The sequence below is a fragment of the Ranitomeya variabilis genome, chromosome 4 (assembly GCF_051348905.1).
Source record: "Ranitomeya variabilis isolate aRanVar5 chromosome 4, aRanVar5.hap1, whole genome shotgun sequence".
NCBI classification, from domain to species: domain Eukaryota; kingdom Metazoa; phylum Chordata; class Amphibia; order Anura; family Dendrobatidae; genus Ranitomeya; species Ranitomeya variabilis.
The window spans coordinates 51,008,501-51,031,159 of NC_135235.1; the positions used below are offsets into that span (position 1 = coordinate 51,008,501).

General features: G+C 47.4%; 1 protein-coding gene across 1 annotated transcript in view; it reads left to right on the forward strand.

The window, feature by feature from the left end:
* LOC143769709 (alpha-2-macroglobulin-like protein 1) overlaps positions 1–22,659 on the forward strand; it is a 289,826-nt gene that overhangs the window by 167,606 nt on the left and 99,561 nt on the right. The window contains exons 19-22 of the mRNA XM_077258495.1: positions 1–226; positions 12,775–12,895; positions 13,205–13,326; positions 15,359–15,410. Of these exons, the coding sequence (XP_077114610.1) occupies positions 1–226; positions 12,775–12,895; positions 13,205–13,326; positions 15,359–15,410 (521 nt within the window). The remainder of the gene's footprint in view (positions 227–12,774; positions 12,896–13,204; positions 13,327–15,358; positions 15,411–22,659) is intronic.

Here is a 22,659-nt window from a genome sequence, read left to right on the forward strand (position 1 = left end):
CTCAGATGGACATGCTGTACTGAATCGAACAACTCCACACAGTATCACTAGATGGGTAACCGATGCCTTCTGCTTGGGCAAGAATGGTTTAGAAAGTGTCACCGATGTTGAACTCACTGCATTCCAACCTTACTTCATTGACCTGATTGTCCCCTCCTCTGTGGTACAAGGAGAGAAATTTACAATAGAAGCCTTGGTCTTCAGCTATGAGAAGGAATGCATTTTGGTAAGAAACATTCTTAATATTTTTTTAATGTTCAATAAAATTGTTTGCTTTTCTCATTGGTTGACAGATTTACAGAGGAGAACTTTGTAGCTGAACCTTCATCTTGGCAAGTATACAACATGTTTGCCCAGATCACTGGAAACTCTGCAAGTGCAATCGACCCTAATAGCCCTGGTTTGCCTGATGTCTACATTAGCCTTGTTTTATTACTATAGAGTAGGGTTGAGCGACTTTCATTTTTTTAAGATCGAGTTGGGTTTTGTGAAACCCGACTTTGTCCAGAGTCGAGTCGAGTGCAGTCGGCCGATTATCGCTAAAAGTCGGGGATCGACCGAAACACGAAACCCAATGCAAGTCAATGGGGAAGCATAGTCAGCAGTGAGTGGAGGCCAGGAAAACACCTACAGTGCCCATTTTAATGCCAAAAACATCCATTCTTGTTTCTGAAGCTTGTCAATCTTAATTAACTTTATAATAATAGTTGGGCATAGGAAATTGGGGGTCATTTGGCAAAAGTTGTGGGGGGAGTAGGGCTGGCTCAAGTTTTTCGTGGGCCCAGGAAATGCGGACTACGTCACGGCGGTGGAGCAGGGAGAGGTAAGTATTTCAACGTTGCAAGTGCTGTGATCCTGAGCAAGCAGGGGGGGGCCCACTCGTTCGCATTGGCACTGGCACAGGGCCCCTCAAAGTACGGCGGTGTGTTTGCATGGCGGGGGCGCCTCCCACCAGCAGTGACACTTTTGCGTACTCTGAGGGGCCCTGTGCCAGTGACGTCGCCAACGAGTATGCCCCCCCCACCTGATGAAGGAACCTGCACTTTCATCTGCACCTTCCTCTTTGTCCCTGTGTAAGGTGGTATAACATGCGGGAAGGGGAACCTTACTTTCAGCAGGGTCAGATTCTGGCTGTGTAGAGTGCAAGGGGAATGTAGTGGTCTAGGTCAATGTACCAGCAGACTCATCTAGCAGTGGCTGGGCAATGGGCAGGATGAGGAGGAAACAGATATAGGGCCAAAGAATAAAGTAGGCTAAATGCAGTTCAAAATTGGTAACAGGACTAAACAGGCGGCATTGCTTTGTTCAGTGGAGTAGCAAACCCAAGAGCAGCAGACACTGTTTTAAGGGCCTAACCACACTAGTAGGCCAAATGCAGTTTAATATCTGATAGTATAGGCCGAAAGCCAGAAGGTGGAAGCTCAGCTTTGTTCAGCTGAGGACAACACCAGGGAGGGGCAGACACCGTTAGTAGGCCGGAACCACCAATTTTTTAAAAAACAGCAGTTAATCAGAGCCAGAAGGTAGAAGCTCAGCTTTATTCAGTTGAGGACAACACCAGGCAGGGGCAGACACCGTTAGTAGGCCGGAACCACCAATTTTTTAAAAAACAGCAGTTAATCAGAGCCAGAAGGTAGAAGCTCAGCTTTATTCAGTTGAGGACAACACCAGGCAGGGGCAGACACCGTTAGTAGGCCGGAACCACCAATTTTTTAAAAAACAGCAGTTAATCAGAGCCAGAAGGTAGAAGCTCAGCTTTATTCAGTTGAGGACAACACCAGGCATGGGCAGACACCGTTAGTAGGCCGGAACCACCAATTTTTTAAAAAACAGCAGTTAATCAGAGCCAGCAGGTAGAAGCTCAGCTTTATTCAGTTGAGGACAACACCAGGCAGGGGCAGACACCGTTAGTAGGCCGGAACCACCAATTTTTTAAAAAACAGCAGTTAATCAGAGCCAGAAGGTAGAAGCTCAGCTTTATTCAGTTTAGGACAACACCAGGCAGGGGCAGACACCGTTAGTAGGCCGGAACCACCAATTTTTTAAAAAACAGCAGTTAATCAGAGCCAGAAGGTAGAAGCTCAGCTTTATTCAGTTGAGGACAACACCAGGCAGGGGCACACACCGTTAGTAGGCCGGAACCACCAATTTTTTAAAAAACAGCAGTTAATCAGAGCCAGAAGGTAGAAGCTCAGCTTTATTCAGTTGAGGACAACACCAGGCAGGGGCAGACACCGTTAGTAGGCCGGAACCACCAATTTTTTAAAAAACAGCAGTTAATCAGAGCCAGAAGGTGGAAGCTCAGCTTTATTCAGTTGAGGACAACACCAGGCAGGGGCAGACACCGTTAGTAGGCCGGAACCACCAATTTTTTAAAAAACAGCAGTTAATCAGAGCCAGAAGGTAGAAGCTCAGCTTTATTCAGTTGAGGACAACACCAGGCAGGGGCAGACACCGTTAGTAGGCCAAAACCACCAATTTTTTAAAAAACATCAGTTAATCAGAGCCAGAAGGTGGAAGCTCAGCTTTATTCAGTTGAGGACAACACCAGGCAGGGGCAGACACCGTTAGTAGGCCGGAACCACCAATTTTTTAAAAAACAGCAGTTAATCAGAGCCAGAAGGTAGAAGCTCAGCTTTATTCAGTTGAGGACAACACCAGGCAGGGGCACACACCGTTAGTAGGCCGGAACCACCAATTTTTTAAAAAACAGCAGTTAATCAGAGCCAGAAGGTAGAAGCTCAGATTTATTCATTTGAGGACAACTTGAATTAGGGACTGCAGACAGATTTACCAGGCTGTCCCCTGTGTGGACCATGCATCCAATACATTAACCCATTGCGCCACAAAGGACACGTAACCTTCCGTGGCCATGCCTACCGCTCCATGTGTCTGTTGTCAGGTGTACCTTTGGACTCACAGATTGACAGAATGAAAGGACAATGTGGTCTTTAACATGCTGGTGGAGGGGTGGGATGGCTTTTCTCGCAAAAGAATTGTCAACTGGGTAGCTCATAGCGTGGTACAGCGTAGTCCATCATGGCTTTATTAATATTAAATAAAATTAAAAAATAGGCTCTATGCACTGTAAAATAGGTTCCAGGGGTACACGGGCAGCAGTGGTCAGGTCAGTGGAGGCCTAGTGGAAGGAGGGACCGCAGACAGGCTTCGAAGGCCTAACATAATAAAATTGGCTTTCTGTAGGCAATTTATAATTGGTTCCAGGGGTACACGGGCAGCAGTGGTCTGGTCAGTGGAGGCCTAGTGGAAGGAGGGACCCCAGACAGGCTTCGAAGGCCTAACATTATAAAATTGGCTGGCTGTAGGCAATTTATAATTGGTTCCAGGGGAACACAGGCAGCAGTGGTCTGGTCAGTGGAGGCCTAGTGGAAGGAGGGACCGCAGACAGGCTTCGAAGGCCTAACATAATAAAATGGGCTGGCTGTAGGCAATTTATAATTGGTTCCAGGGGTACACGGGCAGCAGTGGTCAGGTCAGTGGAGGCCTAGTGGAAGGAGGGACCGCAGACAGGCTTTGAAGGCCTAACATAATAAAATGGGCTGGCTGTAGGCACTTTATAATTGGTTCCAGGGGTACACGGGCAGCAGTGGTCAGGTCAGTGGAGGCCTAGTGGAAGGAGGGACCGCAGACAGGCTTCGAAGGCCTAACATAATAAAATGGGCTGGCTGTAGGCAATTTATAATTGGTTCCAGGGGTACACGGGCAGCAGTGGTCAGGTCAGTGGAGGCCTAGTGGAAGGAGGGACCGCAGACAGGCTTCGAAGGCCTAACATAATAAAATGGGCTGGCTGTAGGCACTTTATAATTGGTTCCAGGGGTACACGGGCAGCAGTGGTCAGGTCAGTGGAGGCCTAGTGGAAGGAGGGACCGCAGACAGGCTTCGAAGGCCTAACATAATAAAATGGGCTGGCTGTAGGCAATTTATAATTGGTTCCAGGGGTACACGGGCAGCAGTGGTCTGGTCAGTGGAGGCCTAGTGGAAGGAGGGACCCCAGGCAGGCTTCGAAGGCCTAACATTATAAAATGGGCTGGCTGTAGGCAATTTATAATTGGTTCCAGGGGAACACAGGCAGCAGTGGTCTGGTCAGTGGAGGCCTAGTGGAAGGATGGACCGCAGACAGGCTTCGAAGGCCTAACATTATAAAATGGGCTGGCTGTAGGCAATGTATAATTGGTTCCAGGGGTACACGGGCAGCAGTGGTCTGGTCAGTGGGGGCCTAGTGGAAGGAGGGACCGCAGACAGGCTTCGAAGGCCTAACATTATAAAATGGGCTGGCTGTGGGCACTTTATAATTGGTTCCAGGGGTACACGGGCAGCAGTGGTCAGGTCAGTGGAGGCCTAGTGGAAGGAGGGACCGCAGACAGGCTTCGAAGGCCTAACATAATAAAATGGGCTGGCTGTAGGCAATTTATAATTGGTTCCAGGGGTACACGGGCAGCAGTGGTCAGGTCAGTGGAGGCCTAGTGGAAGGAGGGACCGCAGACAGGCTTCGAAGGCCTAACATTATAAAATGGGCTGGCTGTAGGCACTTTATAATTGGTTCCAGGGGTACACGGGCAGCAGTGGTCAGGTCAGTGGAGGCCTAGTGGAAGGAGGGACCGCAGACAGGCTTCGAAGGCCTAACATAATATAATGGGCTGGCTGTAGGCAATTTATAATTGATTCCAGGGGTACACGGGCAGCAGTGGTCTGGTCAGTGGAGGCCTAGTGGAAGGAGGGACCCCAGACAGGCTTCGAAGGCCTAACATTATAAAATGGGCTGGCTGTAGGCAATTTATAATTGGTTCCAGGGGAACACAGGCAGCAGTGGTCTGGTCAGTGGAGGCCTAGTGGAAGGAGGGACCGCAGACAGGTTTCGAAGGCCTAACATTATAAAATGGGCTGGCTGTAGGCACTTTATAATTGGTTCCAGGGGTACACGGGCAGCAGTGGTCTGGTCAGTGGGGGCCTAGTGGAAGGAGGGACCGCAGACAGGCTTCGAAGGCCTAACATTATAAAATGGGCTGGCTGTAGGCATTTTATAATTGGTTCCAGGGGTACGCGGGCAGCAGTGGTCAGGTCAGTGGAGGCCTAGTGGAAGGAGGGACCACAGACAGGCTTCGAAGGCCTAACATAATAAAATGGGCTGGCTGTAGGCAATTTATAATTGGTTCCAGGGGTACACGGGCAGCAGTGGTCAGGTCAGTGGAGGCCTAGTGGAAGGAGGGACCGCAGACAGGCTTCGAAGGCCTAACATAATAAAATGGGCTGGCTGTAGGCACTTTATAATTGGTTCCAGGGGTACACGGGCAGCAGTGGTCAGGTCAGTGGAGGCCTAGTGGAAGGAGGGACCGCAGACAGGCTTCGAAGGCCTAACATAATAAAATGGGCTGGCTGTAGGCAATTTATAATTGGTTCCAGGGGTACACGGGCAGCAGTGGTCTGGTCAGTGGAGGCCTAGTGGAAGGAGGGACCCCAGACAGGCTTCGAAGGCCTAACATTATAAAATGGGCTGGCTGTAGGCAATTTATAATTGGTTCCAGGGGAACACAGGCAGCAGTGGTCTGGTCAGTGGAGGCCTAGTGGAAGGAGGGACCGCAGACAGGCTTCGAAGGCCTAACATTATAAAATGGGCTGGCTGTAGGCACTTTATAATTGGTTCCAGGGGTACACGGGCAGCAGTGGTCAGGTCAGTGGAGGCCTTGTGGAAGGAGGGACCGCAGACAGGCTTCGAAGGCCTAACATAATAAAATGGGCTGGCTGTAGGCAATTTATAATTGGTTCCAGGGGTACACGGGCAGCAGTGGTCAGGTCAGTGGAGGCCTAGTGGAAGGAGGGACCGCAGACAGGCTTCGAAGGCCTAACATTATAAAATGGGCTGGCTGTAGGCACTGTAAAATAGGTTCCAGGGGTACATGGGCAGCAGTGGTCTGGTCAACGGAGGCTGATTGTAATGAGTGTCTGCCAGTTAGTAGTCAAAAACAACAAATAAATGTGAATGTCTCGCATTAAAACAAAACTAAAAAAACACTAAAGGGTGCAATCATTAGGTTCAGGGGTGGGATCCTCTGCGTTGTTTCAGACCTACTAATTTAGCGCAAAGTATTTACTGTGGTAAATAGAGGACACTGCCCCTGACTATGTTAAGTACCATCATACATGTCAGCACAATGGTATTGTCAGTGGCAGGTATGGAAGGATTTCAGCGCACAGACTAAACATTGGTGGAAGTGTGAGAGATAACTGTGGAAGTGGTAGAGCAATGTTTGACCTGGGGGTGGGTGAACTCTCTTGTGGCCGGCGGTACAGGCCCAGGGCCCCTCATGTTACAACAGTGTGTCTGACGTTGGGTGCGCACCACCACCACCAGAGACACTTTATTGTACTATGAGGGACCCAGTAGCAATGCCGTCGACCAAAAGCGAGCACACCCACCTCTTCAGACAAACAGCAGTCTCACGGGTGCTTGCGCCAAGTCGCGATACCACGGCCCCGTGTGGGGAGTTTGGCCATTTAGGGAGGTGTAAACATGTCGTATGCTGGACAATCAGCTGCAGCAAATTAGACATTATAAAAGTAATTCACAGTAGTCCACAGGCAAGAGCTTTTCATAGGAAAGCTAGGTGTCGGCCGGGCAAGGTGGGGCAAAAGATTTCGAAATCCAGTTGTGGTTCATTTTAATGAATGTTAGATCGTCAACATTTTGGGTAGCCAGCGAGTCCTTTTTTCGGTTAATATTGAACCTGCAGCACTGAATACTCTTTCTGATAGGACACTTGCTGCCGGGCAAGCAAGCTCCTGCAATGCATATTCTGCCAATTCTGGCCAGGTGTCTAATTTTGATGCCCAGTAATCAAATGGGAATGACGGTTGAGGGAGAACATCGATAAGGGATGAAAAATAGTTAGTAACCATACTGGACAAATGTTGTCTCCTGTCACTTTCAATTGATGCAGCAGTACCTGTCCTGTCTGCGGTCATAGCAAAATCACTCCACAACCTGGTCAGAAAACCCCTCTGTCCAACGCCACTTCTGATGTGTGCACCCCTAATACTCCTAGTCTGCTGCCCCCTGGAGCTCGTGTGAGAACGATCACGTGCGCTGTGTGCTGGGAATGCCTGAAGCAAACGGTCAACAAGAGTTGATTGTTTGGTTGCTAATATTAGTCCCAAGTTCTCATGTGGCATAATATTTTGCAATTTGCCTTTATAGCGTGGATCAAGGAGGCAGGCCAACCAGTAATCGTCATCGTTCATCATTTTCGTAATGCGTGTGTCCCTTTTTAGGATATGTAAGGCATAATCCGCCATGTGGGCCAAAGTTCCAGTTGTCAAATCTCCGGTTGTGATTGGTTGAGGGGCAGTTTCAGCCAAATCTACGTCACTTGTGTCCCTCAAAAAACCAGAACCCGGCCTTGCCACACAACCAATTTCCAGTGCCCCCGGGAAAGCTTCCGCATTAAAAATATACTCATCCCCATCATCCTCCTCGTCCTCCACCTCCTCTTCGCCCGCTACCTCGTCCTGTACACTGCCCTGACCAGACAATGGCTGACTGTCATCAAGGCTTTCCTCTTCCTCTGGTGCAGACGCCTGATCCTTTATGTGCGTCAAACTTTGCATCAGCAGACACATTAGGGGGATGCTCATGCCTATTATGGCTTGTCTGCACTAACCAGCCGTGTGCATTCCTCAAAACACTGAAGGACTTGACACATGTCTTGTATCTTGGACCACTGCACACCTGACAACTCCATGTCTGCCATCCTACTGCCTGCCCGTGTATGTGTATCCTCCCACAAAAACATAACAGCCCGCCTCTGTTGGCACAGTCTCTGAAGCATGTGCAGTGTTGAGTTCCACCTTGTTGCAACGTCTATGATTAGGCGATGCTGGGGAAGGTTCAAAGACCGCTGATAGGTCTGCATACGGCTGGAGTGTACAGGCGAACGTCGGATATGTGAGCAAAGTCCACGCACTTTGAGGAGCAGGTCGGAGAACCCAGGATAAGTTTTCAATAAGCACTGCACCACCAGGTTTAAGGTGTGAGCCAGGCAAGGAATGTGTTTCAGTTGGGAAAGGGAGATGGCAGCCATGAAATTCCTTCCGTTATCACTCACTACCTTGCCTGCCTCAAGATCTACTGTGCCCAGCCACGACTGCGTTTCTTGTTGCAAGAACTCGGACAGAACTTCCGTGGTGTGTCTGTTGTCGCCCAAACACTTCATAGCCAATACAGCCTGCTGACGCTTGCCAGTAGCTGGCCCATAATGGGACAACTGGTGTGCAACAGTGTCATCTGCCGATGGAGTGGTTGGCCGACTGCGGTCTGTGGAAGAGCTGTCGCTTCTGCAGGAGGACGAGGAGGAGGAGGAGGGGGTGCGAACGCCTACAGCCAACTGTTTCCTAGACCGTGGGCTAGGCACAACTGTCCCGAAATTGATGTCCCCTATGGACCCTGCATCCACCACGTTCACACAGTGTGCCGTGATGGACACATAACGTCCCTGGCCATGCCTACTGGTCCATGCATCTGTAGTCAGGTGCACCTTTGTACTCACAGATTGCCTGAGTGCATGGACGATGCGCTGTTTAACATGCTGGTGCAGGGCTGGGATGGCTTTTCTGGAAAAAAAGTGTCGACTGGGTAGCTCGTATCGTGGTTCAGCGTACTCCATCAGGGCTTTGAAAGCTTCGCTTTCAACTAACCGGTAGGGCATCATCTCTAATGAGATTAGTCTAGCTATGTGGGCGTTAAAACCCTGTGTATGCGGATGCGAGGATAAGTACTTCCTTTTTCTAACCAGAGTCTCATGTAGTGTGAGCTGAACTGGAGAGATGGAGATCGTGGAACTTGCGGGTGTGCCGGTGGACATGGCAGACTGAGAGACAGTTGGAGACGGTATTGTTTCCACCGGTGCCCTAGATGCAATATTTCCTCCTACAAAACTGGTGATTCCCTGACCCTGACTGCTTTTGGCTGGCAAAGAAACCTGCACAGATACTGCCGGTGGTGCGGAAAATGGTGGCCTTACAGTGACAGAAGGGATGTTGCATTGCTGACTAGCTTCATTGGCCGAGGGTGCTACAACCTTAAGGGACGTTTGGTAGTTAGTCCAGGCTTGAAAATGCATGGTGGTTAAGTGTCTATGCATGCAACTAGTATTGAGACTTTTCAGATTCTGACCTCTGCTTAAGCTAGTTGAACACTTTTGACAGATGACTTTGCGCTGATCAATTGGATGTTGTTTAAAAAAATGCCAGACTGCACTCTTCCTAGCATCGGATCCCTTTTCAGGGATTGCAGACTGAGCTTTAACCGGATGGCCACGCTGTCCTCCAACAGGTTTTGGCTTTGACACGCGTTTTGGGCCAGATACGGGCCCGGCAGATGGAACCTGTTGCGATGTTGATGCCTGCTGCGGCCCCTCCTCCACCTCCGCTTCTGAACTACTGCCGCCTGCACCCTGTTCCCCCAATGGCTGCCAATCGGGGTCAACAACTGGGTCATCTATTACCTCCTCTTCGAGCTCGTGTGCAACTTTGTCTGTGTCACTGTGTCGGTCGGTTGTATAGCGTTCGTGGCGGGGCAACATAGTCTCATCAGGGTCTGATTGCGGATCAGTACCCTGAGAGGGCAATGCTGTGGTCTGAGTCAAAGGAGCAGCATAGTACTCTGGCTGTGGCTGTGCATCAGTGCACTCCATGTCAGAATCTACTTGTAATGGGCATGGTCTGTTAAGTGTTTCACTTTCTAAGCCAGGGACGGTATGTGTAAAGAGCTCCATGGAGTAACCCGTTGTGTCGCTTGCTGCATCCTTCTCTCTTGTTGTTGTTTTTGCTGAAGAGGACAAGGAAGCGACTTGTCCCTGACCGTGAACATCCACAAGCGACGCGCTGCTTTTACATTTACCAGTTTCAGAAGAGGAGGCAAAAGAGCTAGAGGCTGAGTCTGCAATGTAAGCCAAAACTTGCTGTTGCTGCTCTGGCTTTAAAAGTGGTTTTCCTACTCCCAGAAAAGAGAGCTTTCGAGGCCTTGTGTAGCCAGACGACAAAACTGGCTCCACAGCTCCAGACTTAGGTGGAATATTTTTATCCCCATGACCACCTGATGCTCCACTACCACTACCATCATTACCAGCTGACAATGAATGCCCACGGCCACGACCTCTTGCACCAGACTTCCTCATTGTTTTAAAAACTTAACCAAAGTAACTTTATTTGTTGCTGTCAAACAACTTACACGGTGAGCTATAACTTCAGTATGATTTCAATATCCCTTAACAGGTTGGTGAGACCACAAGGAAAATCAGGCACAATGTTACACACTCTGTTTTCTGTGGCACCAAATCAGAGATGCCACACACGCAGGACTGTCACTCAAGCACAAATGTCAATATTAATCTCCCACCTATTTTTTTTTTTTTCTCAGGGAGACTTTAGAAACCAAATAAGATAAAATGATTTTTTCAGGGACAATTTAGAAACCAAATAATAATAAAAAAAAAGGCTTTCTATGGCCCACTGAGTGAGAGATGGCACACACAGGAGTCAGGAGTGGCACACAAGCCCTGACTGAGGCCAATATTTTTCTCCCACTGATTGATGTAGTGATTTTTTTTCAGGTAGATTTTAGAACCCAAATCAAGCAAAAAAATAAATAGGCTTTCTATGGCCCACTGAGTGAAAGATGGCACACACAGGAATCAGGAGTGGCACACAAGCCCTGACTGAGGCCAATATTTTTCTCCCACTGATTGATGTAGTGATTTTTTTTCAGGTAGATTTTAGAACCCAAATCAAGCAAAAAAATAAATAGGCTTTCTATGGCCCACTGAGTGAAAGATGGCACACACAGGAGTCAGGAGTGGCACACAAGCCCTGACTGAGGCCAATATTTTTCTCCCACTGATTGATGTAGTGATTTTTTTTCAGGTAGATTTTAGAACACAAATCAAGCAAAAAAATAAATAGGCTTTCTATGGCCCACTGAGTGAGAGATGGCACACACAGGGATTGCACTCTAGCAGAAATGCCAATCTTAATCTCCCACAAAAAAAAAAACCAAAAAAAACAGGGACTGTCCTACAATTACTATCTCCCTGCAGTAATCTCAGCCAGGTATGGCAGGCAGCAATAAGGAGTGGACTGATGCACAAATTAAATAAAATGTGTGGACAAACAAAAAAGATAGCTGTGCAGAAAGGAAGGAACAAGAGGATATGTGCTTTGAAAAAAGCAGTTGGTTTGCACAGTGGCGTACACACAGCAATACAGCTATCAGGGAGCCTTCTAGGGCAGCCCAATGAGCTACAGCGCTGAGAGAAAAAAAAATGTAGCTTCCACTGTCCCTGCACACCGAAGGTGGTGTTGGACAGTGGAAATCGCTACAGCACAAGCGGTTTGGTGGTTAATGTACCCTGCCTAACGCTCTCCCTGCTTCTGACGAAGCGGCAGCAACCTCTCCCTAAGCTCAGATCAGCAGCAGTGAGATGGCGGTCGGCGGGAACGCCCCTTTATAGCCCCTGTGACGCCGCAGACAGCAAGCCAATCACTGCAATGCCCTTCTCTAAGATGGTGGGGACCAGGACCTATGTCATCACGCTGCCCACACTCTGCGTTCACCTTCATTGGCTGAGAAATGGCGCTTTTCGCGTCATTGAAACGCGACTTTGGCGCGAAAGTCGTGTACCGCATGGCCAACCCCACACAGGGGTCGGATTGGGTTTCATGAAACCCGACTTTGCCAAAAGTTGGCGACTTTTGAAAATGAATGACCCGTTTTGCTCAACCCTACTATAGAGGTCACATTATCAAAAAGTAAATTTATTTTGGTTCTTCAATTACAAAAAGTGAAACTCATATATTATATAGAGTCATTACAAACAGAGTGATCTATTTCAAGTGTTTATTTCTGTTAATGTTGATGATTATGACTTACAGCCAATGAAAACCCAAAAGTCATTCTCAGTAAATTAGAATACTTTATAACATCAGCTTGAAAAATCATTTTAAAATCCAAAATGTTGGCCTACTGAAATGTATGTTCAGTAAATGCACTCAATACTTGGTCGGGGCTCCTTTTGCATCAATTACTGCATCAATGCGGCGTGTCATGGAGGCGATCAGTCTGTGGCACTGCTGAGGTGTTATGGAAGCCCAGGTTGCTTTGATGGCAGCCTTCAGCTCATCTGCATTGTTGGGTCTGGTGTCTCATCTTTCTCTTGACAATACCCTATAGATTCAAAACTTTATACAATTGGACCAATGTACACCACTTGTTACAGTGTACAATGAGACCAATGTACAACACGTGAGATCTATATACGACACATGTCACTGTTTGGCTATAGTAGCATTGTGGGATCGGTCAAGGGTATACATCAATTTTACCCTTGATGAACACTGCAAAACGCAGCTTAGAAAAAGCTTACTGATAACTGTGGATGGTGGGAGGTGGGAGAGGTAAAATATACAGTAACCAATAAAACGAGAGAAATAAACAGTGGATAGAACTGAATTTTAGTCCTAATTAATCCAGGCCATACATTTTGCAGTGCGGCTATAAAGTTATTCATTAACCTTTCCATTGTTGTGGTGTAGCCAGTTGAGGAAAAGTGATTGTAGGTTTTATACTACAACTCACAATTTTGCTAAGTTTCTCAATGATTTAATGCTCAGGTCTCCAAAAACTTTAACTGTGCAAAATAAGAACATGTTTTATCTTTTTTGCATTTATGAAGTCTGCATTTATTTGCTTTATTGTTATAACAGATTGTCGCTTCGCTAACTGACTCAGAAGATCTGATCACAGCCCAGGACAAGGAGCAGGCTCGATGTGTCTGTGAGGGGCATTCACACAGGTTCACCTGGGATGTTTCAGCTATAAAACTAAGTACTGCAATGATTCATTGTTTTTATGTATAAATTACTTTTTTTAACAATCAAAACTATTAGATTTTTGTTTTCTCAAATCCACAAAAATATTGGAGAGACAGTGGAGTATCCATTCTTTTTTATGGGAACCCTATTACCACACTTTAGAACCATGTCAATGAGCCCTTAGTGGTAGATTAAGGTTCCTGTAGCTCAAAATCTCAGATGTTTGATATTCCGGCTCTTGATTTGAGCACCAAACTTATAGATAATTTTCTTCATACTCTATAATATGTCCCTTACTTTGGACTCTACATTCAATTTTCAGAGACACTAACAATTCATGTTGAAAGTGGGTCCTTGGACGTGGAAGGAGATTGCAATGAAGATGTTCTTTTGGTAGGAAAGGATCTCAGAACAGACTCTGTAGAGAAAACCGTTGAGATCAAGGTGAGAGATATTAACCACAATGCACATATAATGTGCTACAACATTTTAAGGCTTTATAAAGAGGACCTGAACACTTAGTAATCGTGCAACTATGTTGTATTGCCAGTTACCATGTATTTACCTGGAAGGTCAATTGTGTGGCAATATGAATGCTCATAGATTTTGTAGCTATGAGCACATTTCAACATATGTTCCGGTAGTGTCGATCTTACAGGGAACCTGTCAATTTCTGAAAAACTATTTATCTGCAGACATAATGGTAATTGTAACGCCAGGGCAGGGAGATGCTGCCGTGCGACGCAAAGAGCGGGGGCAAGGGAGCTGGTAAAGGTGAGCTTTGACGATGGGGAGAGGAGAAGATGGTGACCCCTCAACCCTCATGTTATGCTGACACCTGCGCTCCCTATCACTCTTGATGGGTACTTTCCCCCCTTGCCATCATGTGCCTAAGCCCTGGCTGACCCTGGGTCTTATCTCTAAATAGTGAGCTGGGCAGCAAAACACTAGTCTTACTACTAACATAAGACAGCACAGGGAGAAACAGACAGGGGAAACACGCAAATAAAGGAGATATCCACAGGAATCAAAAGGAACACAAACACTCCAAAAGCTCTACACCTTCTCCAGGAACACAACAGTAGTAAGTAAAGGTACCTTCACATGAAACGACTTTGTAACGATATCGCTAGCGATCCGTGATGTTGCAGCGTCCTGGCTAGCGATATCGTTTAGTTTGACACGCAGCAGCGATCAGGATCCTGCTGTGATGTCGCTGGTCGCTGAATAAAGTTCAGAACTTTATTTGGTTGTCCGATCGCCATGTATCGTTGTGTTTGACAGCAAAAGCAACGATACCAGCGATGTTTTACACTGGTAACCAGGGTAAACATCGGGTTACTAAGCGCAGGGCCGCGCTTAGTAACCTGATGTTTACCCTGGTTACCAGCGTAAAAGTAAAAAAACAAACAGTACATACTCACCTGCGCGTCCCCCAGCGTCTGCTTCCTAACACTTACAGAGCGCCGGCCCTAAAGTGAAAGTAACAGCACAGCGGTGACGTCACCGCTGTGCTGTTAGGGCCGGAGCTCAGTCAGTGTCAGGAAGCAGACGCTGGGGGACGCGCAGGTGAGTATCTACTGTTTGTTTTTTTTACTTTTACGCTGGTAACCAGGGTAAACATCGGGTTACTAAGCGCGGCCCTGCGCTTAGCAACCCGATGTTTACCCTGGTTACCTGGGGACCTCGGCATCGTTGGTCGCTGGAGAGCGATCTGTGTGACAGCTCTCCAGCGATCAAACAGCGACGCTGCAGCGATCGGCATCGTTGTCGCTATCGCTGCAGCGTCGCTTCGTGTGAAGGTACCTTAAGGCATAGGATAGAAAAAACAATTGCTGGCATGTGAGGAAGACAGAAGCTAAATTAAATAGTGAATGGGGAGTGAAGGAGCAGCTGAGACAAAAGCCAATGGAATTTAAGCAACTTAAACCAAGAGCTCTCAACCCCCTCCATACCAAAAGAAACAATAAACCTGGAGCACTCCTGTGAATTGTGGCATAGACTCCAAACAAGTGTGAAAGGTTCACTTTAACAGGTTTGAATCATCAGGAACATTTATTCCCAGCGCTGGAACTTACCGCTATCTTGAGAAATAGAATGGTAGCTGCACATGTGCGACTCTATGGATTATCCATGGGAGCTTACTTGGCGGAAGCCATAATGTAACATGTAGTGCTCAAATAATATAATGTACTACTAACATAATGACTTAATGACATTGCCAGATAGTTGCCCAAACAGTCCAGTAACAAAACAATAAACTGTAGAATACGTCCGTACATCAAATATGAGATTAATGTACAAACTCTAGTTGTTCTAAGTAGCCAAAGCATCAGGACCTGTAGAGCCAACGTCAGGGTCAGGGGTGACAGCAGATTGCACCTTGTGTGAATACAACAGTTGCAAACTTTCTATGAAAAAATACAGTAGGTTAAACATATATGAACTGTACATGAAGTTATTTTTTTCTCTTTAGCCAAAAGGACATGAAGATGAAAGGACAAAGACATTCCTTCTTTTCCCAGCAGGTAATTAAAATAGGAGCATGAGCAAAATCAGAGACAAATGAAGATGCTGCACAAATAATGAGGTAACACTGATGTGGTTGGGGTTTAGATTCTGCATTCACACATTCATCTGCAATAAGGGACATGAGACAAACATGGAGATTAAGTCCTCCCTTCCCCTAGTAATTTGGTGATCTAAAAAAAATGTCTCTCTGCAAATATTTCCCTAAAGTGCATTGTCCCACACTGGTGTAATGTTACAGGACATTTCTACTGCCCATGTAACATCTATTAACATACAAATTTAATGGGGGTGGCTGATTACCTTTACCTCTCCCATAGAGATCACCAACCACCAGTTGCAGTCTATGGTCCACAGCTTGATGGTTACAGTCTATGAAACACAGCTTGATGATTAAAGTTTATCATGCACAGCTGGGTGGTTACCGTCTATGGTCTACAGCTTGGTGGTTATAGTCTATGGTCTACAGCTTGGTGGTTATAGTCTATGGTCTACAGCTTGGTGGTTATAGTCTATGGTCTACAGCTTGCTAGTTGCAATATACTGTATAGCACACGGATTGGTGGTTATAATTTATGATTCACAGCTTGATGGTTACAGATAATTTACATAATCACAGTCAGTGGAAGTTCAGAAAGACAGTGGTAAACCTCCCTAAGTAATAGAACTCTCTAGGTTAGTGAACAGAATTATTTGTGGGTTTGTGTTGGCCTTTTCTGAGACTAGACCTTAGTATATTTTTCTGTTGTAGCTGTGTAAGGTCTTGTTTTTGTTTAATGAGCTGACACTTTTATCGATATCATTTTTGGGTACATATGATGTTTTTATTTTATGTATTGCTTTTTTACTGTATTTGTTATTTTTGGGGTGGAGATGTCACAACCAAAAAATGCCAATTCGGACATTCCCCCCCAAACAACATTAACTGTACATAGCAAAATATTTTATAGGTTAATAGCTTGAGAGTTTATAGATACAGTATGCTGATACAATATGTTTATTTTTTTTATTTATTTTTTTAAATTGGGGATAGGAGAGGTGATCTGTTAGTGCATTTTTTTATATACAGTACAGACCAAAAGTTTGGACACACCTTCTCATTTAAAGATTTTTCAGTATTTTCATTACTATGAAAATTGTACATTCACACTGAAGGCATCAAAACTATGAATTAACACATGTGGAATTTAACTTAACAAAAAAGTGTGAAACAATTGAAATTATGTCTCATATTCTAGGTTCTTCAAAGTAGCCACCTTTTGCTTTGATGACTGCTTTGCACACTCTTGGCATTCTCTTGATGAGCTTCTAGAGGTAGTCACCGGGAACAGTTTTTACTTCACAGGTGTGCCCTGTCAGGTTTGATAAGTGGGATTTCTTTCCTTATAAATGGGGTTGGGACCATCAGTTGTGTTGAGCAGAAGTCTGGTGGATACACAGCTGATAGTCCTACTGAATAGACAGTTAGAATTTGTATTATGGCAAGAAAAAAGCAGCTAAGTAAAGAAAAACAAGTGGCCATCATTACTTTAAGGAATGAAGGTCAGTCAGTCCAAAAAATTGGGAATCTTTGAAAGTGTCCCCAAGTGCAGTTGCAAAAACCATCAAGAACTACAAAGAAACTGTCTCACATGAGGACCGCCCCAGGAAAGGAAGACCAAGAGTCACCTCTGCTTCTGAGGATAAGTTTATCCGAGTCACCAGCCTCAGAAATTGCAGGTTAACAGCAGCTCAGATTAGAGACCAGGTCAATGCCACACAGAGTTCAAGCAGCAGACACATCTCTACAACTGTTAAGAGGGGACTTTGTGCAGCAGGCCTTCATGGTAAAATAGCTGCTAGGAAACCACTGCTAAGGACAGACAACAAGCAGAAGAGACTTTTTTAGGCTAAAGAACACAAGGAATGGACATTAGACCAGTGGAAATCTGTGCTTTGGTCTGATGAGTCCAAATTTGAGATCTTTGGTTTCAACCACCGTGTCTTTGTGCGACGCAGAAAAGGTTAACGGATTTACTCTACATGTCTGGTTCCCACCGTGAAGCATGGAGGAGGATGGTGTGTATTAGGTGTCAATTCCCGCCTCTGCACAGGGGGAATCTCAAACCATCTCCGCTACGGTCTCCCATTCTTCTCCAGCCACAGTGGAGTCTGCTCAGCGGAGATGTCAGTCCCAGCGTCTTGCTCAGTCTCTCTCTGTGCATAGGGTTACTGCTGCTTTTCCAGCTTCTGCCATTGAAGCCAGTGCTGGGCACCAGCGAGCAGACGCTTTTTGGACTAAATCCTGCTTTTCCCATTCTGAGCATGTCCAGGGCAAGATCTCCCATTGGAGATCGAGGGTCACATGCTCAGATACTGCAGCAGATCCCATTGGTCCTCCAGGAAGGTCCTGAAGATGCTCAACTTCTGTGGCAGCTTCCCATTGGTCCTTCTGGGAAGGTCCTGTACATGCTGCAGCTATAAAAGGTTTGCATGACCGCACGGCTATGCGCTAGTGTACATTTGTATACAGTATGTGTGTGTGTTGATGAGTGCAAGTCATCCTTAAATATCCCATCCCTATTGAATGACTGCTCGCGTAAAGTGGATGATTGATATCTAGCGCCCGACTTAGCCATCAGCACGAAACACACAAAACAGCATCTATTGCTGTGACCACCAGTGCAGCGCCGTGCGCTTTCACAGCGCTTTCCTGACCCAAACCTGGGTGGTTAGTGGTGTACGCCAGTGCGGCACCGCATGCACTCTTGTGCATCCTTATTAATATTATTTCTTTCTCTCTGATACCCCAGTCGCGGTGTCGAGCACAAGAGGTCTATATGAAGTCAAATCCTGTGTCTTGGGATTGAGTTCTGGGACTCCTTGCTTGCGCTCTTGGTGCGGTACCGCGGCCCTGTGACGCAACAGGGCTCGCTTCCTCCACTCAGGGTGAAGTTTACCTGTGTGTGTATCCACATTGTACCACCATATAGTCCGTCATTACTTAGCAGCAGGTTCCATCTCTGTATGGTGGACCCCGGGCTGCGAACGCACCTTACTCTATCTTCCTAATTATTTGGTGCATTCCGCTAGCCCTAACAGTGTGGGGGTGATTTGCTGGTGACACTCTTGGGGATATATTCAAAATTGAAGGCATACTGAACCAGCATGGCTACCACAGCATCTTGCAGCGGCATGCTACTCCATCCGGTTTGCGTTTAGTTAGACCATCATTTATTTTTAAACAGGACAATGACCCCAAACACACCCCCAGGCTGTGTAAGGGCTATTTGACCAAGAAGGAGAGTGATGGGGTGCTACGCCAGATGACATGGCTAGTAATGACGGACAAACCGCAATCTTTGCTGTACATCCAGCAGCTGGAGGGTAGGTTGGCGGCTCTCGAGCGCACAACCTCAGCTGTGGATGTAACCGCAGTTGCTGTTCAGGCTGCTAGCGTGGCTGCAGCAACCTTGTCCACTGCCACCCCTGTACCGACTCTATCTTGCCTCTTGCTGCCAGAAAAATGTTCTGGTGATAGTAAATCTTGTAGGGGTTTCGTGAGTCAGTGCTCTATACATCTCGAGCTTCTGGCCTCTCGTTTCCCTACAGAGCGGGCTAAGGTGGGGTTTATTGTGCCTCTCCTGTCGGACAGGGCGTTGGAGTGGGCTACGCCGCTGTGGGAGCGTGGCGATCATGTGGTGCAGAGTGCTTCGTTGTTCCTGAGCACTCTGAAACAGGTCTTTTTAGGACCTCGTGTCACCCATGATACGGCGCTCCAACTGTTGGCATTGACTCAGGGCTCGTCCGTAGTCAGCCATTTTGCCGTCCACTTCCGCACCCTAGCATCTGAGCTGGAGTGGTCGGATAAAGCCCTTATTCCAATATTTTGGAGGGGGCTGGCTCACCATGTGAAGGACGCCCTGGCCACTAGGGAGATTCCCGCCACACTGGAGGAGTTAATAGCAGTGTCCACTCGTATTGACCTCCGTTTTCACAAGCGGAGGTTAGAGCGAGCCCAGTGTAGGCAGAGATTTCAGCTGGCTCCCACCTTCGCCAAACCTTTGGAATCTCCAGTCCAGGCTCCTGAGTCACATGAAGCCATGGAAGTGTCACGAGCAGGATCTAAGTCCTGGACCGCTCATGCACTCCAGGTTTGTCATGTTTGCCAGCAGTCAGGACATCTTGCCACCAGATGTTCCCAGCGGTCGGGGAAATGTCAGCATCTAGTGGTAGTAGGTGGAGGTACACTAGACACGGCAACGTTTGCCTCCAAATTGTCCTTTAAGGGGGTAATTACAATAGGCTCATTCACTCACTCGGTAGAGCTCTGCGTGGATTCTGGAGCGGAGCACAATTTTATGTCTTCTGCCTTCGCCCGATGTCATGCAATACTCCTGGTAATGCTAGCTCAACCAGTAACTGTACGAGTGGTGAATGGGTCAGCACTGCCCTCACAGATAACACACCAGACCATCCCTTTCACTCTGTCCATGTCGCCATCTCATCAGGAGATTATATCTGAGGGAATTGATGAGATCCTGTTAGGGATGCCTTGGCTACGGTATCACTCTCCTCATATCGAGGGTTCTACAGGCAGAATTTTAGGACGGGGTGAATCTTGTGGGGGTAGATGTCAGAGGGAGAGCGTTCAGGTTGCTACTACAGAGGTACCCGCAGATTTATCCTCTCTTCCCAAGCAATATTGGCCCTATGCGGACGTGTTCTCCAAAAGGGCTGTGGAGAACCTTCAGCCTCACCACCCCTATGACTGCCCTATTGACCTCTTGCCTGGTGCTGAGCCTCCCCGGGGTCGAGTCTATCCTTTTTCTCTCCTGGAGACTGAGGCAATGTCACAGTATATCCAAGAGAATCTGGCAAGAGGATTCATTAGGAAGTCAGTGTCACCTGCAGGGGCTGTCTTCTTCTTCGTACAGAAGAAGAGTGGAGAACTACGTCCATGCATAGACTACAGGGGTCTTAATGCCATCACCATTAAAAAAAAGGACCCACTACCCCTGATATCTGAGCTTTTTGATAGGCTACGGGGAGCAAGGGTATTTACTAAATTAGATCTGCGGGGTGCTTACAACCTGATTCACATCCATGAGGGGGACGAATGGAAGACGGCTTTTAACACCAGGGATGGGCACTATGAATATCTGGTGATGCCCTTCAGGCTCTGCAATGCCACAGCCGTTTTCCAAGACTTTGTAAACATCTTCTGGGATATGCTTTCCACCTCGGTCGTAGTTTATCTGGATGATATTCTCATCTACTCTCCAGATATAGACTCCCACCGGAGAGATGTTTGCAAAGTCTTTGACCTCCTATGGGCTAACTCCCTCTATGCCAAGTTGGAGAAGTGTGTGTTTGAGTAGGAATCCTTGCCTTTCCTTGGCTATATCATCTCTGCCCAGGGATTGGCTATGGATCTTGCCAAGCTACAGGCTGTGATGGACTGGCAGGAACCCCATTCTCTCAAAGCGGTGCAGCACTTTATGGGGTTCATTAATTACTATCGCCAGTTCATTCCCCACTCCTCAACATTGGTAGCTCCCTTGGTTGCCCTCACCAAGAAGGGGGCAAATCCCAAGTTGTGGTCGGAGGAGGTATCCAGGGCCTTTCTCTTGATTAAGTCACAGTTCGCTAGCGCTCCCATTCTACATCACCCTGATGTAGATAGGCCAATTATTATGGAGGTGGATGCCTCATCCGTTGGTGCTGGAGCAGTCGTCTTCCAAAAGGATGCTCAAAGTCGGAAGCATCCTTGCTTCCTCTTCTCTAAGACCTTTTCACCAGCGGAGAGGAATTATTCCATTGGGGACAGGGAGTTGCTAGATATGAAGTTGGCTTTCTCAGAGTGGAGACATCTTCTGGAGTGAGCTCACTTTCCCTTCCAGGTGTTCACAGACCACAAGAACTTGGTGTATTTACAGACAGCCCAGCGGCTAAATTCTCGTCAGGCTAAATGGTCCCTGTTCTTCTCCTGGTTCCATTTCACCCTCCATTTTCTTTCCAGGGAGAAGAACGTTCGTGCCGACGCTCTTTCTCGCTCTGTAGTGTCATCAGAGGAGGAGGAGCCTCTGCTTATTGTCCCTTCAGAGAGCCTGAGAACTGTGGCTCCGGTTTCGCTAGAGTCTGTGCCCCAAGGCAAGACTTTTGTTCCATCTAATTTGCGACCGGATGTTCTCTCTTGGGCTCACTCGTCCAGGGTGGGTGGACATTTTGGGACCAAGAGGACATCTGAGCTCTTGGCGAGGACCTACTGGTGGCCGCATATGGCTCGTCACATCATAGACTATGTTCGGGCGTGTGTCTCCTGCGCCAAGAACAAGTCTTCTCGGCAATGGCCAGCTGGGTTGCTTTACCCCCTGCCGGTGGCGGACAGGCACTGGGAGATGGTCGGGATGGACTTTGTGGTGGGCTTACCCAAGTCTCGTAGCTGCACCATTATCTGGGTGATCACCGACCATTTTCCAAAATAGTGCACTTGGTGCCTCTTCCATGGCTACCTTCTGCACGAGCTCTGGCAGAGTTGTTCATCAAACATATATTTTGCCTAGACGGTATGCCGGACAAAATTGTCAGTGACCGGGGTCCCCAGTTTGCGTCTCCATTCTGAGGAGAGCTTTGTCATCTGCTCAGTATTGAGTTGAATCTCTCTTTGGCATATCATCCCGAGACGAATGGGTTGGTAGAGAGGGCCAACCAGACCATGGTCACATATTTACGACATTTTGTTTCTGCCAGGCAGGATGACTGGGCATCCTTGCTACCGTGGGCAGAGTTTGCACTTAACAACACCATAGCCGACTCCACCGGTCAGACTCCATTCCTCCTAAATTATGGCCAGCATCCGCGTGTCCTTGTGCCCTTGCCAGTGTCTTCCGTCGACTCCAGGGTAGCAGACTGGGCTGTGGAGGCACGGGACATTTGGGACCGCACTTAGGATGCCATTCGGGCCTCCAAGGAGAGAATGAGGTCCTCCGCCGATGCTCATCGGCGCCCCGCTCCGACCTTTGCTCCTGGTGACTTAGTGTGGCTCTCTGTTGTGAATTCCGTTCTTGGGCTCCCTCCTGTGGTTGTGAATGGCACTTTTGTGAGTTCTGCCCTTGGGCTCCCTCTGGTGGTTTCGAGTGGAACTGCTGCTCCTTGGGTTTAGCAGTAGCAGCTGCTTTCATTGATCGTCTCTCCTGGCTTTGCTATTTAACTTGGCTCTGGTCTTCATTCAATGCCAGCTGTCAATGTTTCTGGGGTGGATTCAGA